The sequence below is a fragment of the Loxodonta africana genome, chromosome 5, assembly GCF_030014295.1.
Source record: "Loxodonta africana isolate mLoxAfr1 chromosome 5, mLoxAfr1.hap2, whole genome shotgun sequence".
Lineage (NCBI taxonomy): Eukaryota > Metazoa > Chordata > Mammalia > Proboscidea > Elephantidae > Loxodonta > Loxodonta africana.
In genome coordinates this window covers 158,274,852-158,299,972 of record NC_087346.1, presented here as the reverse complement: position 1 = coordinate 158,299,972, position 25,121 = coordinate 158,274,852, and the positions used below count along the sequence as shown (strand labels likewise).

Below are 25,121 nucleotides of genomic sequence, written 5' to 3'. Positions count from 1 at the left end.
CAGAGAGTTGGGGACTTCATATCACCAAGAAAGCAGCACCAGGAGCAGAGCATTTCCTTTGGATCTGGGGTTCCTGCACCTGAGAAGCTCCTGTACCATGGGAAGACTGAGAACAAGGACCTCCTTCCAGAGCCAACAGAGAGAGAAAGACTTCCTCCGGAGCTGATGCCTTGAATTTGGACTTTAGCCTACTTTACCGTGAGGAAATAAATTTCTCTTTGTTAAAGTCACCCACTTGTGATATTTCTGCTATGGCAGTACTAGATGATTAACGACAACTTGGAGCCAGGGATATCACTGCTGATGTCACATGGATCCTGTCTAAAAGCAGAGAATACTAGAAAGATTTTTACTTCTGTTTTTTTTATTGACTATGCAAAGACATTAGATTGAGTGTATCATAACAAATTATGGATAACATTGCGAAGAATGGGAATTCCAGAACACTTAATTGCGCTCATGAGGAACCTGTACATAGATTGAGAGGCAGTTGTTTGGACAGAACAAGGGGATATTGAATGGTTTAAAGTCAGGAAAGATGTGCATCAGGGTTGTATCCTTTCACCATATCTATTCAATCTGTATGCTGAGCAAATAATCTGAGAAGCTGGACTATATGAAGAAGAACAGGGCATCAGCATTGGAGGAAGACTCATTAACAACCTGTGTTATGCAGATGACACAACCTTGCTTGCTGAAAGAGGACTTGATGCACTTATTGATGAAGATCAAAGGCTACAGCCTTCAGTATGGATTACACCTCAACATAAAGAAAACAAAAATCCTCACATCTGGACCAATAAGCAACATCATGATAAACAGAGAAAAGATTGAAGTTGTCAAGGATTTCATTTTACTTGGATCCACAATCAACACCCATGGAAGCAGCAGTCAAGAAATCAAAAGATTCATTTCATTGGGCAAATCTGCTGCAAAGGACCTCTTTAAAGTGTTAAAAAGCAAAGGTGTCACCTTGAACACTAAGGTGCGCCTGATCCAAGCCATGGTATTTTCAATCGCATCATATGTATGCGAAAGCTGGACAATGAATAAGGAAGACTGAAGAACTGATACCTTTGAATTGTGGTGTTGATGAAGAATACCACGGACTGCCAAAGAACGAACAAATCTGTCTTGGACGAAGTACATCCAGAATGCTCCTTAGAAGCAAGTATGGCGAGACTGCGTCTTACATACTTTGGACATGTTGTGAGGAGGGATCAGTCCCTGGAGAAGGACATCATATTTGGTAAAGTACAGGGTCAGCGGAAAAGAGGAAGACCCTCAATGAGACAGACTGACACAGTGGCTGCAACAATGGGCTCAAGCGTAACAACGATTAAGAGCATGACACAGGTGTGGGTGGTGTTTTGTTCTGTGGTACATAGGGTCGCTATGAATAAGAACTGACTTGACGGCACCTAAGAACAACAAAGATATTTTCCAGTCAGTAGATGGTCTTTGAGCTTTTTTGCTAAACAAAAGTTTTTAATTTCTATGAGGTTCCATTTATTTTGTCTTTTGGTGTTTGTACTTTTGTTCTTATATTAGATAACCCATTGTTAAAAGCTAGGCCTGACAGTGCTGCCCCTGTATGTTCTTCTAATAATTTTATGGTATTAGTTTGCACATTTAGGTTCTTAATCCATTTCCAATTTATCTTTGTGTACAGCGTGAGGCATTTCATTTTTCTGCACGTGGAAATCCAATTTTCCCAACACCGTTAATTGAAGAGACTGTTCTTTCCCCGTTGAATGGTCTTGGCACCCTGTCACAAACCAGTTAACCATAGATCTGTGGGTTTATTTCTGGACTCCCAGTTCTCCTCCATTGGTCTATGTGTCTGTTGTTATACCAGTACCAGGCCGTTTTGATTACTGTAGCTGTATAAACTCAACATCAAAACCCCCTGCCGTTGAGCTGATTCTGATTTAGAGCGATCCCATAGTTTCCACGCCTGTAAATCTCTGTGGATGCAGACCGCCACGTCTTTGTGCAGTAAAGCCACTGGCAGTTTCAAACCGCTGACCTTTCAGTTAGCAGTCGATCGTTTTAACCACTGTGCCACCAGGGCTCCTTTTATAGTATGTTTTAAAATCAGGAGGTATGAGTCCTCCTACTTTATTCTTCTCTTTCACCATTGATTTAGCTATTTGGGGCCTCTTGCCATTCAATATAATGTTGAGCATTGGTTTTTCTACTTCTGTAAAGAAGGCTGTTGGAATTTTTATTGAGATTGCATTGAACCTATAGATGCCTTTGGGTATACTGACATCTTAACAATATTTTCTTCCAATCCATCGACATGGACTATCTTTCCATTTGTTTTAAGTCTTCTTTAATCTTTCAGCAGTGCTTTATAGTTTTCATTTATAAGTCCTTCACGTCCCTGGTTAAATTTATTTCTAGGTATTTTATTCTTAGATGTTATTGTAAATGGAATTGTTTCCCTAATTTCCCTTTTCATATTTCTCATTACTGGTGTATAGAAACCCAACTGATTTTTGTTGACCTTGTACCCTGCAACTTTGCTAACTTCCTTTATTAGCTCTGTAAGTTTTCTCGTGGATTCTTTGAGATTTTTTCCATATAGGATCATATCATCTGCAAGTAAAGATAATTTTACTTCTTTTATTCCAATCTGGATACCTTTTCTATTTCTTATTTCTCTGGTTAGGACTTCAAACACAATATTGAATAGAAGTGTTTAGAAAGGACATCCTTGTCTTGTTCCTGATTTCAAGGAGAAATCTCTCAGCCTTTGTCCATTAACTATAATGTTGGCTGTTAGCTTTTCATATATGTCTTGAATCATACTGAAGAAGTTCCCTTCTAATCTTCTTTAGGGTTTTCATCAAGAAAGGGAGTTGGATTTTATCAAATGCTTTTTCTGCATCCATAAAGATGATCGTGTAGTTCTTTTCCTTTGTTCTATTGATGTGGTCTATTACATTGATTAATTTTCTAATGTTGAACCAACCATCCCTGCATTTCTGGAATAAAAGCCCACTTGATCATGGTGTATGACTGTTTTAATAAGTTGTTGGATTTTGTTCGCTAGTAGTTTGTTGAGGATTTTTGCATCTATATTTATAAGAGATATTGGCCTGTAGTTTTCTTTCTTGTGGTCTCTTTGTCTAGTTTTGGTATTAGTGTTATGTTTGCTTCATAGAATGAATTATGGAGTTTTCCTTCCAACTTTATCTTTTGGAGGGGTTTAAACAGTACTGGTGTCAATTCTTTTCTAAATGGTTGGTATAATTCCCCAGCGAAGCCATCTGGTTCAGAACTTTTGTGTGTGTTGGGCGGTTTTTGATCACTGATCTGACGTCTTCACTTGTTGTGGGTCTGTTGAGACTTTCTATTTCCTCGAGTCAGATTGGGCAGGTTGTGTGCTTATAAGAACTTGCCCTTTTCGTCTAGGTCATCCAGTTTGTTGCCATACAGGTGTTCGTAATATTCTGTCGTAATTGTCTTCATTTCTATTGAGTCAGTTGTAATGTCCTCCTCCATTTCTTATTTCGGTTATTTGCATTTTTTGCGGAGGGTCAATCTAGCTAAAGGTTTGTCAATTTTATTGATCTTTTTGAAGACCCAACTTCGGGTTTTATTGATTCTGTTGTTTTCTGTTCTTAAATTTATTTATGCTCTGATCTTTGTGATTTCCATTCTTCTGGCAGGTTTATGCTTTGTTTGCTCTAGTTCCTGGAGTTGTCGAATTAGGATGTGATTTCTGTCTTCTTTTTTCTCCATCTTCGGTTTTGAGTGTTTTCACTCAGTATATAATTCGAAGTTGACGGTTTGTTTTTTCTTTGCACTTTCATGACACTCCCGTGTCTTCTGATTTGCACAGTATCTGATGAGTCTGCTCAGTTCTTATCTTTGTGTCTTTTTTTCTTTAAAGATTTTCTCTTAATCCTGGTTTTCAGCAATTAGGTTGTGATGTGCTCTAGTGTGGTTTCCTTGATGTTTATTCCACTTAGGCGTTGTTGAGATTCTAGTTTTTTAGTTTTCATCAAATTTGGAATATTTCTATCATTTCTTTGATCATTCTCACCACCCCCGACCTTTTCTGGGATTACAGTAGCAGGTATGTTAGACCTCTTGATATTGTTCCATGGGTCTCCACCCACCCCCAAGTCTCTTCTCTATTTGTGCTTTATTTTTGATTCTGTTGGTGTGTTATCAAGTTCACTGATGTTTTCTTCTGTGGTTTCTAATCTGCTGTTAATCTTACCCAGGGTATTTTTCATTTCAGATGTAGTTTTCTTTAGAAATTTCATTTGGGTCTGTATATGTATATTCTATTTCTTCCCTCATCTTGTTCATGTTTTCTTTTGTATTCTTGAGCATATTTATAAGACATATAGTATTTTAAATTTCTTCTCTGCTAATTTCATCATCTGTCATTTCTGGGTCTATTTGTATAGATTGATATTTCTCCTGATTCATGGTTTGTATTTTCCTTCTTGTTGGTACGACCTTTTAGTTTTTGACTGGATGTCAACATAGTCAGTTTTAGTTTGAGTGTAGGATATTTTTGTATTCCTTTAAAGAGTGTTGGACTTTGTTCTAGCAGGCAGTTAAGTTACTTAGGATCAGTTTGATCCTTCTGAGGCTTGCTTTTGGCTTTGCTTGGACAGGTATAGTAACTTTTATTCTAGGGTTAATTTAACCCCATCACTAAGATGACCCTTCTGAGGACTCTCCACCCTGGCTGATGGAAACAAACTAGTCTCAGCTTTCTGGTAATTCTTCCCCAGGATTTATGGAGTTTTATCGCATACATGCCCAGGTAAGTACATGGCCAAATATTTGAGAGACTTTCTGCAGGTCTCCAGAGCTCTGTGTGCATGCCCTGCTGTCTGGAACTCTGCCCCACAAATTCTAGCCAGTCTCTGCTTCCTCAGCTCATTGAGGCTGCTGGTCTATGGGTCTCCCCGGTGTTAGTCTCCTAGTCCTGCTCTAACAAATACCATAAGCGGGTGGTCTTAAAGAAATTTTCTCCCCCTCCCACCACTCACTGCCATCTTAGCAGTTGGGGAGTCCTCATTAAGCAGACAAGGAAGCTGAGTCTAAGGTGGCCCTGGCCCCCAGTACAGCCTCATGACTGTCCGTACCACTGTGGAACCAGGGGCCAGGGAGCTGGGCAGGCAGCTCTGCGAGGGTGAAGGCCCCACTGTGTACCACTCGGCATTTGCTCCCCTGCTCCGACTGCCCACGCGGGTCTCAGGCCCCTCTTGTCCACTTGAGAATGCTGCTCCCACTGTGGCCATGCCCCAGCCTTAGTTTCTCCCATTTCTGAATCATCTCATGAGTAAAGGAATATGTTGTTCTTCCTCTCACCTGGAAAAAACAAACAGTGAACAAAAACAAGCACACACTCCCAGCCCCATTCCTGCCCCGTTCTCTGCTCCCTGTGCAGCCAAACTCAGAGCTGTCAGGACCTGCTGACCCAACCCCACCATACTCTCTCGCAAACCAGCTGGGCTCTGGTCAAGGTCACTGTGGTGCCAAGTGCCAAGCCCTCCTGCCCCCTCTCCCCTAGCTCAGCCACTGATGTCTGCTTGCTCCTAGAGTTTCACACAGGCTCCTGAGTGTTCCAGCACCCCGCCCCCCAAATTCCAGACACACGTCATGTGTCTCTGGTGTCCTCCTTGCCCTTGCATCTCCCTTGGGTTTCTGTCTGGTGAGCATCCCAGACCCAACCTGCCCAGAACCATGATCCCAGTCCTTCCTACTGCCATCCTCCACCCCTCTTGCTCTCCCACCCTCATCCAGGCCATTAGGGAATCCTGAAGTGCTGCCATCAAATATTTCCAGAAGCCTGGCCTTCTCAGGGCCATGGCCCAGTCCTTCCTCCACACCCCTCCCCATGGGAAAAGTGCACAGCAGAGGCAGCTTATCCTAGCCATGGAGTGTTCTAAGAGATGAGCAGGAGCTAGACCACAGCCAGAGGCTGCTCTTGGTGTGCTTTCCTGGCACATCAAGTTAGGATTTCTTTTTTCATTTTAAATGATACTTTATACCTAATTTGCATGTAGCTTATTATTTATAATTTTGGAACATTTACGATAAAGCAACCTGTCCCCCAAAGCATAGATCAGCACCAGACTCCAAGGCCATGTGATGTCGCCCTGATGAATCTTCTCTTGCTTGCTCTGTCCCACGTTGACCCCTTCTCAGCAAGAGCTTCCCCAGGCGGCCAATTGAAACTTTGCTGCTCCAACAGCCTTTCCCTGACCTGGGCATGTTCCTTCTTAGCACACCCACTGGTGGGCAAACCAATTCACAAATGTGCACACTGCACCCTCTAGTACACACACAGCACCCTCTACTGTCCACACGGCACCCTGTCATGCACACATAGCACCCTCTACTGCACACACAACACCCTCTGCTGCACGCATAACACCCTCTACTGCCCGCATAGCACCCTGTAATGTACACACAGCACCCTCTACTGCACACAGCGCTCTCTACTGCACAAAGCGCCCTCTACACACAGCAGGGTCTACAGCACACACAGCAGGGTCTACTGCACACACAGCGCCCTCTACTGCACACACAGGAGGATCTACTGCACACACAGCGCTCTCTACTGCACACAGCGACCCCTACTGCACACACAGCACCCCGCAATGCACACACAGCACCCCCTACCGCACGCACAGTGCCCCCACCACACACAGCGCACTCTACCCCATGTACAGTGCCCTCTACCTCACGCACAGTGCTCCCTACCACACACACAGCACCCTCGCTGCACACAGCGCCCCCACTGCACACACTGCACCCCCTACTGCACACACAGGACCCTCTACTGCACACACAGCACCTTCGCTGCACACAGCGCCCCCACTGCACACACTGCACCCCCTACTGCACACACAGGACCCTCTACTGCACACACAGCACCCCCTACTGCACACACAGGACCCTCTACTGCACACACAGCATGCTCTACTGCACACACTGCACCCCCTACTGCACACACAGGACCCTCTACTGCACACACAGCAGGGTCTACTGCACACACTGCACCCCCTACTGCACACACAGCATGCTCTACTGCACACACAGCACCCCCTACTGCACACACAGGACCCTCTACTGCACACACAGCATGCTCTACTGCACACACAGGACCCTCTGCTGCACACACAGCAGGGTCTACTGCACACACTGCACCCCCTACTGCACACACAGCATGCTCTACTGCACACACAGCACCCCCTACTGCACACACAGGACCCTCTACTGCACACACTGCACCCCCTACTGCACACACAGGACCCTCTACTGCACACACAGCATGCTCTACTGCACACACAGCGCCCCCTACTGCACACACAGGACCCCTACTGCACACACAGCGCCCCCTACTGCACACACAGGACCCCCTACTGCACACACAGCGCCCTCTACTGCACACACAGGACCCCCTACTGCACACACAGCGCCCCCTACTGCACACACAGGACCCTCTACTGCACACACAGGACCCTCTACTGCACACACAGCGCCCCCTACTGCACACACAGCGCCCCCTACTGCACACACAGGACCCCTACTGCACACACAGCGCCCCCTACTGCACACACAGGACCCCCTACTGCACACACAGCGCCCTCTACTGCACACACAGGACCCCCTACTGCACACACAGCGCCCCCTACTGCACACACAGGACCCTCTACTGCACACACAGGACCCTCTACTGCACACACAGCGCCCCCTACTGCACACACAGCGCCCCCTACTGCACACACAGCGCCCCCTACTGCACACACAGGACCCCCTACTGCACACACCACGCCCTCTACTGCACACACCACACACTGTTGCCATCTCCAACCTCTGCTCTGTCCCAGCACCTAGCACCCACCTGGAAGGGCTGTCAGGCCAGCAGGAACCCTAGGCTGCTGCCTGGGGTGACCTTGGGGTCCACAGAAAAGGCCATGACTACCCCCCACACTCCCACCTCCCCATGACCACCCCCACCCCAGCAGAAAGCAGCCAGACGAGGTCTTCTGCCTTACTAATGTATTCCATCTTTCAAAAAGAAAGACATGATTTTAATATTACTTAACAATATGTTAAAAAAGTAGCCAGGCAGGCCTCCGTGTTAATACAATTGTACACTCTATAACAGACTTGATGACGGTGTGAGTACTGGGTGGATTTTTCGTTTTTAACTTTCTCATTCTGCAGGGATCTTACACAAGCTGGCTACGAGTCGGGGGGTCAAACACAAATAGCGGAACGTGTACACTCTCAAACAGGACGTTGTGGAGGAGACGGAAGATCGCCTGCCCTGGACCCCGCGAATCGGGTGGGGACGCGGGGCGCGAGCGTGAGTGACGACTGGCCCCCAGGGGACCGGGTGACAGGACGGTGAGATGCAGAGGCGACGGAGCCACGCGGACGGCCACACTCGCGCTGGGCCGGCCAGGCCCGGGAGGCGGGTTCAAGTGTCCGAGACCAAGGCGGCTGGAGGAATTGGCGGGAAGCTACTGTTCAACCCCAATGCACAGAGCTACAGTCACAGTCGCACTCACAGACTACAGGCACACCAGCTGGACTCGGGGAGCCGCCACGCCACCCCAGGGCCGGGCCAGCGAGGGTCAGCACGCCAGCGGTTTGGCCGGGCTCACGCCTGCGCCCTCTCCAGCGGTCCTCATTCAGTGGGCAGCAAACGTGGCTTTTTTCAAGCTAAAATTGGACCAGTTGATGGACAGTCTTTGCCGGGTCTGTCGCGCAGAATCCAAGCAGAATCTACGAGACAAAAAGGCAAAGGGTCATGGAAGGCAGTGGCCATGCCCACCGGTGCTGCAGCCCACACCACGCCAGCCTCCCAGGCGAAGGGCTGCTGACCTCCTGTACAGAAGGCGAGGCTATTTCCCTCACAGCCTTCTCGGCACACCTTCCGAAGCCGCTCTAACTCCCTGTGAGCTGCAGAGCACAAACTCCACCTGCAGTGGGTGGTGTTGACACTCACCCGGGAGACAGAATTTAGGGTTGCTCAACCATTCAAGCACAGACTGGGTGTCAAGTGCCAGGCCGGGAGCAGAGTACCGCAGTGCCCACTGCCAGGCAGGGTTCTTCCACAGGAACCCCCATGGGCACCACTCAGAAGTCTCCAAACACCAAGTGGGTTACATCCTGCTGAAGGGTGGTCAGGGGAGCCTGGTCCACACCACAGGAGAGCTGCCCACGGTTCCCCTGGCACTGGGCATAAAACCCAGGCTGCCCCCACAGGCCCCAGGTACAGGGTGCTGTATATACAGGTGACCGATAACACTACCATGCTGCAGTGCCCGCCCTCCCCCAGGAGAAGACTGCTGTCCAGCTTTGTAGTTATCAGTCCCCTTAACATCCCATGACTGAACACACCCTGAGCAAGTAGTCTGGCTGCTGAATTCTGAGATCTACGCACTCTCTTTTGTTATTGCCACTTTCACTCGACATTGTGAGATTCCTCCCCGAGGCAGGAGCTTGTCCATTGCTGAGGCTGTATGAAGAAGAACGTATCCATCCCAGTCCTGACGGCGGGCTGAGGGGTTCCTGATCTGGGGACGCCATTCTCCTTGTCCTGCCTCCTGGAGCACGCCCACAGGAGTCGCCCCTACCTACACACTCGCACGTGGAACGTACCACCTCAATTCTACTAGAGTCTGCCAAACTTTGGCCCACGTGGCTTTCACCAGTCCATGCTCCCAGGGGCTGTGCCCTTGCCCAGAGGTAACCTAAACCAGTCTGTGGACAGACTCCTGGCCTCTGCCAGGCTGGCCTCTGGCACTTTATTGGTCAAACGTGCTCCGGGAATTCCTGTTAGTGGTTTTTGTCTGCCCATTTTTCAATTGGTTTGTCTTTTTCTTACTGACCTGTAAAATTTCTTTATTGATACTAATCCTTTGTTAGGTCCCTAGGCAGAGGTAATGGTCTGTGCTCCACTGCCAGCCTACTTCCATAAAGACTACAGCCAATGAATCCCTACGGAGCAGCTCTACTTTGTAACACCTGGGGTCGTCGTGAGTCGGAGCTGATAGCAACCAACAACCCTTTGTTATGTGCTGTAACTTCCTTTAAACCCTTAATTTTAATGTACTATAATTTATCGATCTTTTATGATTGATGTTTTAAAAAATTTCCCCTTCCCTGAGGTCAGAAAGATTTGTGTTTGACATTTAAAATCCTAGTCCCCCTGTTGGTGCAGTGAATTACTTCATACAGCCCTTCCAGCCATGGTCTTGTGACTCTCACAGAATGACTGGGTGGGACTCTGCAGATAAAGTGCCTGTGGCCCACCAAGGGGGCTGGATCACCTGCCAGTAATGCAAATAAAGAGCACGGCACCCTTGCAGGGGTTGGAGCATGCAAATAAGGTTCCTGGAACCCTTGTAGGGGACTGGTCAGTTTTGCCATCCTGCTAGGCTTAAAGGGAGCCAATTCCAGAGGCTCAAGTGGGACCTTATTACCACCAAGAAGAGCCAGGAGCGGAATGTGTCCTTTGGACCTAGAGTCCTGCACTGAGAACCTACTAGACCCAGGAGACAAAGAGAGCTGTAACACTGTAGGCAGCGGCAGTGTGAGATGGCATGGCAGGCTTCTCAACCCACCGAGTGAGGTGGCTACAGTGGCTTCCTGGCCTGTGGAGAGAGAGCTGACAATCTTTGGGCAGAGGCTTCTGGGCAGAGTGGGGTACCTTGGGAGAGCTAAAGAGAGCTTTGTAATACTTACCTGGGCAGGGCAGAGGCCAGGCCGAGGGCCAAGAGAGAGGCCTGCCTGCAGCCATGACTGAGAAGCTGTCCTAATCGAAGAACTGTACCCTGAGTTGTTTACTTCCAAGTCGACCCTGATCCTGAATTATAATCTGTTACTTCCCTAATAAACCCCATAATCGTGAGTATGGTCTGTGATTGTGTGTAACCACTGCAATGAATTACTGAACCCAGTAGAGAGCACTGTAGGAGGGATGGCTCGTGTCAGAATTGGTAAACAGGTTGGAGAGTGGAGGTGTGTCTGACCTCCACCTCATGGGAGCCAGCTGTGGGCTGATGGTGATCTTCATTCTCTCTCCTCCTTAAGTTAGGCGAGGTCTCTGGCGCCATACTATTTTTACAGCCTAGAGCTGACCTCTTGAGTGCAACATGATACAGAGATCCAATTTCAGTTTTCCAACACAGAGAGCAACTTTTCACAGCTCCATTCATAAACAGGACCTCATTTCCTGGTGGCCTGCCGACACATCCTGTCTGTTACGGTCAGGGTTGGTCTGCTTCTAGGCTGTGTCTTCTGTCCGCTGACCACCCATCACTGCACCAGTATCAAAATGTTTTAACGGCATGACTTTATAAGTCTTTATAATGGGTAGGATACCTGTCCCTCCTTGTTCTTCCAGTTCTTCTCAGACATGTCAGGGCAATCCTTGGTGCTACACTTTTTCTTTTGTGCTTTGCTTTGGGTATCTTGCTTAACACTCAGATTGCTAACAGTCATCTGTGTCGTAGGCTGTTCCGGTCGGCCCTTTACATTGCCGTATGGCATTCCAGTCTATGGGTGTGTCACAACTTGGCCGTCCTAACACGTTTCAGAAGCACCGTGTTACAGCTCCACACAGCCCTTGGGTTTTGACTGGGGGCGGGGGGCGGGAGGATTAAATCCACAGAGCAACTTAAGGAAAATCCACCAGCTCGACGACATGAACTCTTCCTATCTGTGAATACAAATCTCACATCTTTTATTTCTGTTTTCTTTAATGTTCTTCAGGAAAGTTTCATCATCTTCCGTGCCCCAATCTTGTGCCTCTCTTGTTAAGATTTACCAGCAGACACCTAGCTTTTGATGCTATTGTATTTTCCGCTGATGGCGTAGAGAAAAACACCTTCCGTACACTTCTGCTAAGGCCAGCCCCTTACTAAACTGTCCTTCACATTCTTCCGTACTGACTATGCAGACAACTGTATCATCTGAAAAACCGCCGTTTTTTCCTGCCTCCCACTCCCGAAGACTTCATTTCTCTTGTCTTACTGTGCTGGCCAGTCTAAGGCTGAACAGAAGCAGGAAGGGAGAGCACTTGTGCTTTGTACATGCTAGCACACCTCCCCAGTGGGCATAAGGTTTCATCGAGATTTCTCTTTTGATAAACTGCTTTATCGGGTTAAGATGTTTCCTTCTATTACCTGTTCACCACTTTTTAAAATTATACACAGAGTAATGGTTCTATCAAATGCTGTTTTTCCATCTACTGAAACAATCATAAGGCTCTTCTTTAACATGTTAACATAGCCAAGAACATAACAGATTTTCTAACACTGAACACTTCGCTTTCTTGGGCTAAACCAGTTTGCTCATGGTCTGCTGCCTTCTGGGGTTAGATTTGGTTCGAGTATTTTCTTTAGAAATTTTGCAACTAATGTTCATGAGTGAGACAAACCTGTAATTTTTCTTTTTCTGGTGTAGTCCTTGGCAGATTCTGGTACCAAAATTTTCCTGGTCTCATAAAATGAAATGAAGAGTATCTTCTTGGGTCCCTCTCTGTTTGAGTTTGTACAAGACTAGTACGATCTGTTATTTGAAAGTTTGGTAACATCCCCTGTAAAGCTGTTGGAACGCAGTCTTCTCTCGGGCCGAGTCGCAGCTACTACTGCAGTCTCTGTAGCAGCTACTGAGCCACTCAGGCTGTCTAGTGTTTCCTTGGCTTGATTTTGCATTTAAGTTTTTAAAATTGTCAGGAAGCTCTTCCCAGTATTCTCTTATTATAATCTCTGTAGTATCTGTAGTTATATCCCCCTTTTCACTTACATATTTAAAAAATGAAACCTTTTTATTTATGGAAATTTCCAAATATACACCAAAGTAAAGAGTAGAGTACGAGCCCCTGTGTAGCCGGTACCCAACGTCGACCAATTATCAACATCTTGTTCCTTGTTCCAAATACTGTTATTTATTTGATTTTTTTTTCTGCTTGACCACTCTCCTAAAAGTTTATTTATCAATAAATCTCTTCAAAGAATCAAATTTTGGCTTTGTTGATGTTCTCTGGCATATCTTTGTGGTGTATTTCATTGATTTCTCTTACCTATTCTTTTTTTTACTTTCTTGTGTTTATTCTGTTGTCTTTTTCCTAATTTCTCAAATGAAATCTTTAACTCACTAATTTTCAGTTTCTTGGTTTGTTTGTTTTTACACTAGTTTTGGCATTTAAAGTTTTATATAAAGGGCTCTGAAAGAGAATCTTTCCTGGATCCCATAAGTTTTCAAATGCAATGTTTTCATTACCTTTTAGTTCTTCCTGTTTTAAAATCGTCACTGTGGTTTTTTACTTGGCCCGTGAGTTATTTAAAATTATATACTTTTAGAATTTCAAATACTTAGGGATCTTAAAATTGAAGATTTTGTTGTGGTTAGAGAACACAAACTGTATGGTGCTCATTCTCTGCGGTGGAAGCCCTCCTCTGCGTGGCCTAGCGCGTTTCTGCGACCGTCCCGGTTTGCCCAAGAAGAATGCAAACTACCGTTCTCGGGTGCAGTGCGCCACCTACATTCATTAGCCACACCATTCTCATCTCCTACATCTCTGTGGATTCTCTGACTGCTTGAGCCTTCAACAATGCACAGAAATAGGCTGAAATCTCAAACCAGGGGTGTGGTTTCGTCTGATTCTCTGTGCCATTCCAACAATTTTTGCTTTTTGTATTTTGAGACTATTTCATTATTTGCAAATTCAAAAAATTTCTATTTCTCCCAGATAAACTGAACCCTTTGTCATTATATAGTAATTGCCTCTATCCCCAATAACAGAGTCCTGGTGGTGCAGGGGTTAAGCTCTCAGCTGTTAACCAAAAGGTTGGTTATTTCAACTCACCACCACCTCCATGGCGGAAGACGTGCTGGTCAGCATTTGTAAAGATTACGGCTTTGGAAACCCTATGGGGCAGTTCTACTCTGTCTTATAGGGTCGCTATGAGTCGGAATCAACTGGATGGAAACTTTTTTTTTTTTTTTTTAATCTCTAATGATGCCTGTTTTAATTCTGTCTCCTATTACATAGCTACAACAGCTTCCTTGTAGCTAACTTACCTTTACCTTTTTTCTTTATTTCCATCTTTCCATTTCATTATACTTTAGGTATACCCTTGTAAACTGTGTGTGTGTGTACATAAATAAAACACAGTCTGACAATCTATTTACTTTTATTTTAGTCTGCTTACCATTTATTGTAGCTACTGATATAACTGGACTTAGGACTACCATGTTTTTAAATTTTTATTTATACCACTATTCTTACATTTTTTTTTTTCTCTTTTTGGATTTTGATTTTTTTGTTGTTTTGTTCTACCTTATCCCATTTTTTCTTCCTACTGGTTAGCAATTTATACATGCTATTTCTACGCTTTTAATAGTTTTAATAGCTGCTCTTGAATTTTTACCATGCCCATTTAAGTCTGAACGTTAAGTATCTTAACTGCCCACCTGAACAATAACAGGACCAGAGAAGGCTCAGCTCCGATCTTTACTATCTTGCGTACACTGTGATTAATACTGCAGTTCTTTTCCTTTCAATCCTGCCAATGAGAAAGCATTACCATGTCCATGCTAACCTAGACTTATGGCCCCTGCATTTCTTGTTCTCCCTGCACATCACACTGTTCCTCTGGGAGCATCTTTCTTTTTTCCTGAAGTATAATCTGAGACACTTCCTTTCATGCAGGTATTTTGGTAGCAGTTTTTCTTTATTATGGGAAAACATTTTTATTTCATTCCTGTTCTGGAAGAATAATTTTGCTGGGTGCATAAACGTTAGACAGTTTTTACTCAACACTTTGTAAATACCACTCCACTGTTTTCTAGTTTTTGTTGCTAAGAAGTTTGTTTCATTCTAACCATTTGTAGGTGATCTTTTCTTTTCTTTTTTGATGTCCCTTAGTTTCATATGCCTTGTCTAGGAGTGGATTTTTCTGTTTATCTTGTTATATTTTGGCTTTGTAGACGCATATTTCTCATCAGTTCTACAAAATCCTTAGGCACCATCTCTTTGACTGCTGGTTCTTCCCGTATCTCTGCGTTTTCTCTTAGAGCACTCTTCAATTAAATGTTTGTTAAACCTACTTGTCTCTGTCTCCTAACCTCTTTCATATTTTCTGTTTTCCTAATATCTGTGTATTCTTGATACATCTGCTAGATATGCCCTCCAATTCCCTAATTCCCTCTTCAACAGTGTCTAAGGTATCTGTCATCTATTGAGTTTTGATTTTAACAACTTTATTTTTTATTTCTAGTTTTTTCATTATTTTCCCTAAGTTTTGGGTGTTTGAGAATCTTTGTTTATATGGTCATGCATGATTTTAAAGTGTGGGAATCCTACAGGCCTACCTTGAGAAAAATTATTTCTAAAATTTACCTATAACCAGCAAGTGCCCTCTAATACTCCAAAATCCAGCCTCAGAGTGAGCCCATCCCTCCCTGCTGATTTAGCTCCAGCCCTGGCTCCTTTCTCTCCTGGCTTTGGTTCCTTGAGGTCCTGACCCATTCTCAGGTATTATTGGCCCAGTACACTTGGTATTCCCGCCTTGGTTCTAGGAAACCCAGGCTTCCAGTCTCCCCAGCACCCTTATCCCACCCAATCCTGGCTCAACTCACATCTGTTTCTTTGGGGATGGGAGATGGTTCCCAGAAAACTTTCTTGCTTGTTGTAAGACCAGAAATACCTCAAGGAGTAGAAGAGTGCGATTTAAGGGCTGTGGGTGGGGGAAAAGGTCTCTTTTGAGCTCCTTAGTTGTCCATATCAGAAGGAGAATCCTGTATGCTGACTTTGCATCCAACAACATTACCAACCTTAATATCACAAGAAATGTACCTATATACTTCTGAGTTTTTTTAAAACATGATATCTGAGAATAATGACAATTTGATTTCTTCCAATTCTTATCCCCTTTGTTTCTTTTTTTGCTTTTATAAATAGAGGTTGTGGTAATAGGCATTCTTGTCTTTTTTTAAAAAAAAAATAACCTCAAGGGATAGGTTTTAACATTTTACCCTTAAGTATGATATTTGTTGAAGTTTTTCTTATGGATACCTTCATATTATATTGAGGAAATGCCCTCCTATTCCAGTTTAAGAGATTTTATTATGAATGGATGTTTAACAATTGTTTTTCACCACCTACTGTGATAATCATCGTGTGTGTGTGTGTGTGTGTGTGTGTGTGTGTATGTGTGTGTGCATATATATATATACACATATACACAGAAACCCTGGTGACATAGTGGTTAAGAGCTATGGCTGCTAACCAAAAGGTCGGCAGTTCAAATCCACCAGGCACTCCTTGGAAACCCTATGGGACAGTTCTACTCTGTTCTATAGGGCTGTTATGAGTCAGAATCAACTCAATGGCAACGGGTTTGTTTTTTTTTTGTTTTGTTTTATATATGTATATATAAAACCACAATTAGGATTTTACAATATTTAAAATATGAGTTAATGACTGTTTTGCACTGCAAACTGTTCCTTTTGTGTGTGTTTTTATTTGAAATAAACAGGATAAAGTACTTTCAAAGATAAAATAAAATTTCTTCACCATATTCACATAATAGATAATTGCTGAACGCAGCACTGATTAAGTCTGCCCAAACATCAATGTTACTTTCTATTAAAAGTACGGCATATCAGTGTGGTCAAACTTGAGTCCAGCAGGTGATCAGGGCTCAACAGAACAGGCTGCTGGGCTCAGTCAAGCAGGATCTGGCAGGTGTGGGGGGGCCTGAGCATTTGCATTTCCCTGTGCTCCTGGTGATGCTGCTGCTCCAGGGCCACTTTAAGAGCCACTGCCACAAAGGCTTCTCTGCACCCGTGAAGCGGGGAGGGGTACAAGTGTGAGAGGTGAATGAGAAGTTGAGAGCAGGTATGCGCAAATGTGGGGCTGGGGTGCGGGGGGCACATGGGTGGCAGGCCCGTCATCTAGAATATGACTCGGTAGCCAGGCTATCCGACTGGCTGATGGAACTTCCGTTCAGGAGACCTGGAAGTGCTATGGGATGGTCACCAAACCATCGTTACTCAGACACACTGTCCTAATGTTTACCTTTTGAAATACTCCACTTCCCTCTCTGTTTCATCCATATCCACACTGTCTAGGTCAATGTCTTTAGGCAGAAAGACATCATCTGCAAAATAAAAGAGGTAAAAAGTCAGTCAAACTACAATAACTGGTCATTTTACCGGAACAGAAAAAATCATTTGATTTTACCAAAGTTTTAATAACTTCGCCAAACAACAACAAAAAATATTTTTAATGAGATCTTACATAAGGCAAAGGGAGTGCAAATCTATTTGATGTGCCTTGAAGGCACAGGTTCAGCCTGGAAATTACAGAGCTCACATCTCTTAAGCAAAGTAAGCATAGGCCTCCAGTTCTACTAGAAAACAACTGTTTGCTGGAAGCCAGACTCTGATGTGGCTGTCATTTAAGCACGGCCAGCCCATCAGAGAGCCTGTGAGAAGACGACTCTGGGAGGACGTGCTTCCTCCCCTAGCTACCACTTGTCTGTCAGTTTGTGGTATGGTAGTGGCTCGCACATTGCTGTGGTGCTGGAAGCTATGCCATCAATTGCTCATGTGCAAATTCAATTTGAAGCTGAAGAAAATTAAAATAGGTCCATCAGAACCAAAGTACAACCATGACAATATCCCACTTGAATTTAGAGACCATCTCAAGAAAAGATATGATGCCCTGAATATTAATGCTCGAAAACCAGACGAGTTGTGGAATGACATCAAGAACAGTATACGTGAAGAAGGCAAAAAGTCATCACAAATACAGGAAAGAAAGAAAAGACCAAAATGGATGTCAGAAGAGACTCTGAAACCTGCTCTTAACATGTTGTTGTTGTTAGGTGCCATCGCGACCCCATGCACAACAGAACGAAACACTGCCCCGTCCTGCACCATCCTTGTAATTGTTGTTATGCTTGAGCCCATTGTTGCAGCCACTGTGTCAATCCACCTAATTGAGGGTCTTCTTCTTTTCTGCTGACCCTGTACTTTACCAAGAATGATGTCTTTCTCCAGGACTGATCCCTCCTGACAACATGACCAAAGTACATAAGGTGCAGTCTTGCCCTCTTTGCTTCTAAGGGGCATTCTGTTTGGACTTCTTCCAAGACAGATTTGTTCATTCTTTTGGCAGTCTATGGTATATTCAACATCTTTCGCCAACACAATTCAAAGGTATCAATTCTTCTTCAGTCTTCCTTATTCATTATCCAGCTTTCACACACGTATGATGTGACTGAAAATACCATGGATTGGGTCAGGCGTACCCTAGTCTTCAAGGTGACATCTTTGCTTTTCAACACGTTAAAGCGGTCCTTTGCAGCAGATTTGCCCAATGCGATGCTGCAATGCGTCCTTTGATTTCTTGACTGCTGCTTTCATGGCTGTTCATTGTGGATCCAAGTAAAATGAAATCCTTGACAACGTCAATCTTTTCTCCGTTTATCATGATATAGTTTATTGGTCCAGTTGTGAGGATTTTTGTTTTCTTTATGTTGAGGTGCAATGCATACTGAGGACTGTGGTCTTTGATCTTCATTAATAAGTGCTTCAAGTCCTCTTTATTTTCAGCAAGCAAGGTTGTGTCATCTGCATAACACAGGTTGTTAATGAGCCTTCCTCCAATCCTGATTCCCTGTTCTTCTTCATATAGTCCAGCTTCTCGGATTATTTGCTCAGCATACAGGTTGAATAGATGTGGTGAAAGGATACAACCCTGACACACACCTTTCCTGACTTTAAACCAATCAGTATCCCTTTGTTCTGTCCCAACAACTGCCTCTTGATCTATGTACGGGTTCCTCATGAGCACAATTAAGTGTTCTGGAATTCCCATTCTTTGCAATGTTATCCATAATTTGTTATGACCCACACAGCCGAATACCTTTGCATAGTCAATAAAACAAAGCTAAACATCCTTCTGTTACTCTCTGCTTTCAGCCAGGATCCATTTGGCATCAGCAATGACACCCCTGGTTCCAAGTCCTGCTCTTGAACATAAGAGCAGCTAAAGCAAATGGAAGATATTATGAAGTAAAAGAGCTAAACAGAAAGTTTCAAAGGGTGACTTGAGAAGACAAAGTATTATAATGAAATCTACAAAGACCTGGAGTTAGAAAACCAAATGGGAAGAACATGCTCAGCATTTCTCAAGCCGAAAGAACTGAAGAAAAAAATTCAAGCCTCGAGTTGCAATACTGAAGGATTCTACAGGCAAATACTGAATGATGCAGGAAGCATCAAAAGGAAATGGAAGGAATACATGGAGTCACTGTACGAAAAAAAAAAAAAATTGGTTGACATACAACCATTTTAGGAGGAAGCATACGATTAAGAACTGATGGTACTTGAGGAAGAAGTCAAAGCTGCACCGAAGGCACTGGTGAAAAACAGGGCTCCAGGAATTGAGATGTTTCAACAAACGGATGCATCGCTGAAAGCGCTCACTCATCTACGGCAAGAAATTTGGAAGACGGCTACCTGGCCAACCAACTAGAAGAGATCCATATATGTGCCCATTCTAAAGAAAGGTGATCCAACAGAATGTGGAAATTATCGAACAATATCATTAATACCACATGCAAGTAAAATTTTGCTGTAGATCATTCAAAAACGATTGCAGTACATTGACAGGGAACTGTCAGAAATTCAAGCTGATTCAGAGCAGAACTCTGAACAAGGAATATCACTGAGGATGTCTGATGGATCCTGATTGAAAGCAAAGAATACCAGAAAGACGTTTACCTGTGTTTAATTGACTATGCAAAGGCATTTGTCTGTGTGAATCATAACGAATTACGGATAACACTGAGAAGAATGGGAATACCAGAACACTTAATTGTACTTATAAGGAACCTGTACATAGGCCAAAAGGTGGTTGTTCCAACAGAACGAGAGGATACCACATGGTTTAAAATCAGGAAAGGTTGCATCAGGATTGTATCCTTTCACCATACTTATTCAATCTGTATGCTGACCAAAGAATCCAAGAACCAGGACTATATGAAGAACAGGGCATCAGGATAGGAGGAAGACTCAGTAACAACTTGCAACATGCAGATGACACAGCCTTGCTTGCTGAAAGTGAAGAGGACTTGAAGCACTTACTACTGAAGATCAAAGACCACAGCCTTCAGTATGAATTACGCCTCAACTGAACCAGTAAGCAACATCATGATAAATGGAGAAAGGATTGAAGTTGTGAAGGATTTCATTTTACTTGGATTCACTATCAACGCCCATGGAAGGAGCAGTCAAGACATGAAATGACGTATTGCATTGGGCAAATCTGCTGCAAAAGACCTCTTTAAAGTGTTCAAAAGCAAAGATGTCACTTTGAGGACCAAGATGTACCTGACCCAAGCCATGGTATTTTCAATCGACTTAGATGCACGTGAAAGCTGGACAATGAATAGGGAAGACCAAAGACAAATTGATGCATTTGAATTATGGCGTTGTATAAGAATATTAAATATACCATGGGCTGCCAGAAGAACAAACAAATCTGTCTTGGAAGAAGTACTGCCAGAATGCTCCTTAGAAACATCTCACGTACTTTGGACATGTTATCAGGAAGAACCAGTCCCTAGAGTAGGACATCATGCTTGGTAAAATAGAAGGTCAGTGACTCTCGACGAGATGGATTGACACAGTGGCTGCAACAATGGGCTTGAACACAGCAACGACTGTGAAGAAGGCACAGGACTGGGTAGTGTTTCGTTCTCTTCTACTTTTGGTTGTTGTGTGTTGGAACTCACTCAATGGCACCTAACAACAACAAAGCTGCTTAGGGCAGAGGCCTCCTTATGTCCCCGCTAAGGGGCAGGAGGGCCAGCCATCCACAGGAGCTACCCAGAGGGCAGGCACATGTCAGGTAAAAGAATGTGACTGCAGTCAGGACACAGGTGTCAACCTCTCCAGTGAAGACGGCTCTGCCCAGGCTCTGCCACACAGCTGGTCGGAGGCCCAAGCTGACCTGACGCCCCACGTTTGACTCATGGCCTCACGTCATAGGCTGGGCCTCTAGAGAAGGACCAACAAGGCCTAGGAGCATCATCCTTTGGGAATCTCAACTGAGGACGAATGGGAAAGATGAGGCATTCAGTCTACAGTGGGAACACGCCAGAGATTTCAGGATTTGCCAGGGACTTCATCAAATCTTTTCAGGCTGTTCTAAATTAGAAGCCAGGCTGTTTTCCACCTTGCAGTTAAATAATCCTCTTCTTTAAAAATAGAGGAGAGCAGGGTGATTGTTGATGCAGGATTACTCAATTACAGAAGTTCTGGTCCTAGAGGATCTCAGTTTCTCTCTTCTGCTCTGCCCACCCTAACGACTCACTACAGATGCCACCCGCGTGGTCTGGGCCGGTGGGAAGGCAAGGCCTCGCAGCAGGCCAACTCTCTGGCACCCAGGCCTTGTCTGGGCCTCATGTGCCAGTTGAGGACCCCGTGAGCACGAGTTCAGGTTGCTACTGCAGGTATGGCACCTGACATGTTCAGAGGGAGGACGTAGAAACCACTTAACTTCTACGTTAAAGGTGCGTCTGCACTTGCCCACCATACCTTAGCATGGAGATGATTTTAAGGAATCCTTCACAAACAAACCCACTGCCGTCTTTTATTCCCATCGCTGGGCCTTTCCCAGCACAATTAAGGCATGTCTTCCCTGAAAAATCACAGGTAAGATTTCTGATGACCCACACAGCACACCAGGCAAAATGCCTTCATACCTGTTAGCTCACAGCAACACCACCTGAGAAAGCTCCCAGAGCACAGTCCCTCCACACAGACAAGCCCCCATGAAGGCCTGCTGGCATCCAGGTCTCCCACTCTCAGTTCTCATCCTACCCTGCACTGGCCCTCCCTCTCTCCACTGTATCCCCATGGTTTCAACAATTCCCGATTCTGACAATTCCCAAGCTTCCACACACACCCCAGAACTCCATCTACAAAGCCACCTGACCCCCAACCAGGGCAAAACAGCATCCCTAGTACTTGGCTACAAGCCTGCTCCTCTTCTTGAGCACCACACCTCTACACCACTGACCTAGAAATGATCCTCCTGTTTCCCATTCATCATACCCTCATTGGGCTGGGGCCTGGCACTTTGCTGTCCCTTCTTTCTTGGTGAGTGGAGGACTAGGAGTCCCTCAGAGCCCATCGTGTGGCTGCTGTGACAGTCTCTACTAGATGAAAAGAAAAAGGCTCAGGAAATCATTCCCTTCCAGGAGGCCACACAGCTGGTCTGAGGCCCAAGCTGACCTGACGCCCCACGTTTGACTCATGGCCTCACGTCATAGGCTGGGCCTCTAGAGAAGGACCAACAAGGCCTAGGAGCATCATCCTTTGGGAATCTCAACTGAGGACGAATGGGAAAGATGAGGTTCAAAGGAAATGCATCCAGTGACCATTTTCTGGCCTCACTGCACAGCACAGGGTGGCACATGTGAATGGGAATGTGAGGACAGCTCCCAGACATACCAGGCCACTTAAAGCCACTCTGGAAGGTGAGCCTCGAGTTTCAAAGATTTGAGCAGCAGAATAAAAGACATAACAGTTTCCACACACCAGCAATGAGAAAGCTGAAAAGGAGATTAAGAAGACAACTCCATTTCCCATAGCATCTAAGAGAATAACATATCTAGGAATAAATTTACCCAGGGATGTGAAAGACTTACAAAACGAAAATTTAAAAACACTGCTAAAAGAGACTAAGGAAGACCTAAACAGATGGAAAGACATTCTGTGCTCGTGGATTAGAAGACTTAATATAGTCAAGATGTCAATATTACCCAAAACAGATACGACGAAATCCAGATATAAATATCAAAAGCACTCTTTACAGAAATGGAAAAACTAATCCTCATTTTTATACAGAAAGACAAGGGACGCTGAATAGCCAAAGTAATTCTGAACAAAGTAGAAGGTCTCACACTTCCTGACTTCAAAACATATTACATAGCTACAGTAATCAAAACAGCCTGGTGCTGGGTTAGTGATGGACACATAGACCAATGGAACAGAACTGAAAACCCAGAAAAAAACCCAAACATCCATGGGGAATTGATTTTTGAGCAGGGATCTAAATCCATTCAATGGGAAAGAAACAGTCTCTAACTAAGTGTTGGCAAAACTGATTTCCACATGCAAAAAAATTAGGCAAGATCCATACCTCAGGCTACACACAAAAGCTAACTCAAAATGTGTAAAGGACATAAATGTGAAACCTAAAACCGTAAAGTTCTTACAAGAAAACATAAGAGGAAAGCTATGGGACTTAGTTTTTTTCAATGACAGAATGAAGGCACAAGCAGCAGAAAACAAAACAGGTGACAGGGAACTGGTAAAAATTAAATACTTACGGTCATCAAAAGATTTTATCAGAAGAGTAAGAAGGCAACACACAGAACTTTTCCCCCACGAGTCTGTCAGTTAGTTGTACTGTGGGGGCTTGCGTATTGCTGTGATGCTGGAAGCTATGCCACCGATATTCAAAGACCAGCAGGGTCACCCATGGCAGACGGGTTTCAGCTGAGCTTCCAGACTAAGACAGGCTAGGAAGAAGGACCCGGCAGTCTACTTCTGAAAAGCATGAGCCAGTGAAAACCTTATGAATAGCAGCGGAACACTGTCTGATATAGTGCTGGAAGATGAGCTCCCCAGGGTGGAAGGCACTCAAAACACGACAGGGGAAGAGCTGCCTCCTGAAAGTAGAGTCGACCTTAATGACGTGGATGGAGTCAAGCTTTTGGAACCCTCATTTGCTGATGTAGCACGACTTAAAATGAGAAGAAACAGCTGCAAACATCCATTAATAATCAGTACCTGGAATGTATGTACAAGGGATGAATCCATGAAAACTGGAAATCGTCAAAAATGAAATGGAATGCATAAACATTGATATCCTGGGCATTAGTGAGCTGAAATGGACTGGTATTGGTCATTTTGAATCGGACAATCATATAGTCTACTATGCTGGGAATGACAACTCAAAGAGGAATGGCATTGCATTCATCATCAAAAAGAACATTTCAAGATCTATCCTGAAGTACGCTGTCAATGATAGGATAATATCCATACGCCTACAAGGAAGACTAATTAATATGACTATTACTCAAATTTACCCATCAATCACTAAAGCTAAAGATGAAGAAACTGAAGATTTTTACCAACTTCTGCAGTATGAAATTGATCAAACTTGCCATCAGGATGCATTGATTATTACTGGTGATTGGAACGCGAAAGTTGGAAACAAAGAACGATCACTGGCTGGAAAATATGGCCTTTGTGATACAAACGATGTCTGAGATCGCATGAGAGAATTTTGCAAGACTGGCTTCTTTGTTGCAAAGACCATTTTTCACCAAAATAAACAGCAACTATACATGTGGATCTCACTGGATGGAATATACAGGAATCAAATTGAATATATCTGTGGAAAGAGACAATAGAAAAGCTTGATATCATCAGTCAGAACAAGGCCAGGGGCCGACTGGAGAACAGACCATCAACTGCTCAAACGCAGGTTCAAGTTGAAGCTGAAGAAAACTAGAGCAAGTCCATGAGATCCAAAGTACGACCCTGAGTACATCCCACCTGAATTCAGAGACCACCTCAAAAATAAATTTGACGCACTGAACAATAATGACCGAAGAACAGAGGAATTGTGGAGTGACATCGAGGACATCGTACATGAAGAAAACGAGGCCATTAAAGAGACAGGAAGGACAGAAGAGACCAGAACGGACGTCAGAAGAGAGACTTGCTCTCGAACGCCGAGCAGCTAAAGCAAAAGGAAGCGGTGATAAAGTCAAAGAGCTGGACAGGATTTCTACGGGCGGCTCGAGAAGACAAAGTATTACAACGGCACGTCCAAGGAGCTGGAGATAGAAAATCAAAAGGCAAAAACACGCTCAGCATTTTTCAAGGTGAGAGAACTGAAGAAAAACGCAAGTCTCGAGTTGCAATAGTGAAGAATTTTATGGGGAGAACAGTAAACGATGTGGGATGCATCAAAAGAAGATGGAAGGAACACACAGATTCACTACACCAGAAAGACCTGGTGG

At 44.4% G+C, this 25,121-nt stretch overlaps 1 protein-coding gene across 2 annotated transcripts in view; it reads right to left on the bottom strand.

Annotated features, from left to right (window-relative positions):
• Nucleotides 1–8,065: 8,065 nt before the first annotated feature.
• The window catches only part of FAM193A (family with sequence similarity 193 member A), a 201,302-nt gene continuing 184,246 nt past the window's right edge, over nt 8,066–25,121 (bottom strand). For both annotated transcript variants that reach the window (XM_064286156.1, XM_064286155.1), the window contains exons 20-21: nt 17,087–17,168; nt 8,066–8,778 (exon numbers count right to left, since the gene is read on the bottom strand). In XM_064286156.1, coding sequence (XP_064142226.1) covers nt 8,685–8,778; nt 17,087–17,168 — 176 coding nt within the window. In that variant the 3' untranslated portion in view covers nt 8,066–8,684. The remainder of the gene's footprint in view (nt 8,779–17,086; nt 17,169–25,121) is intronic.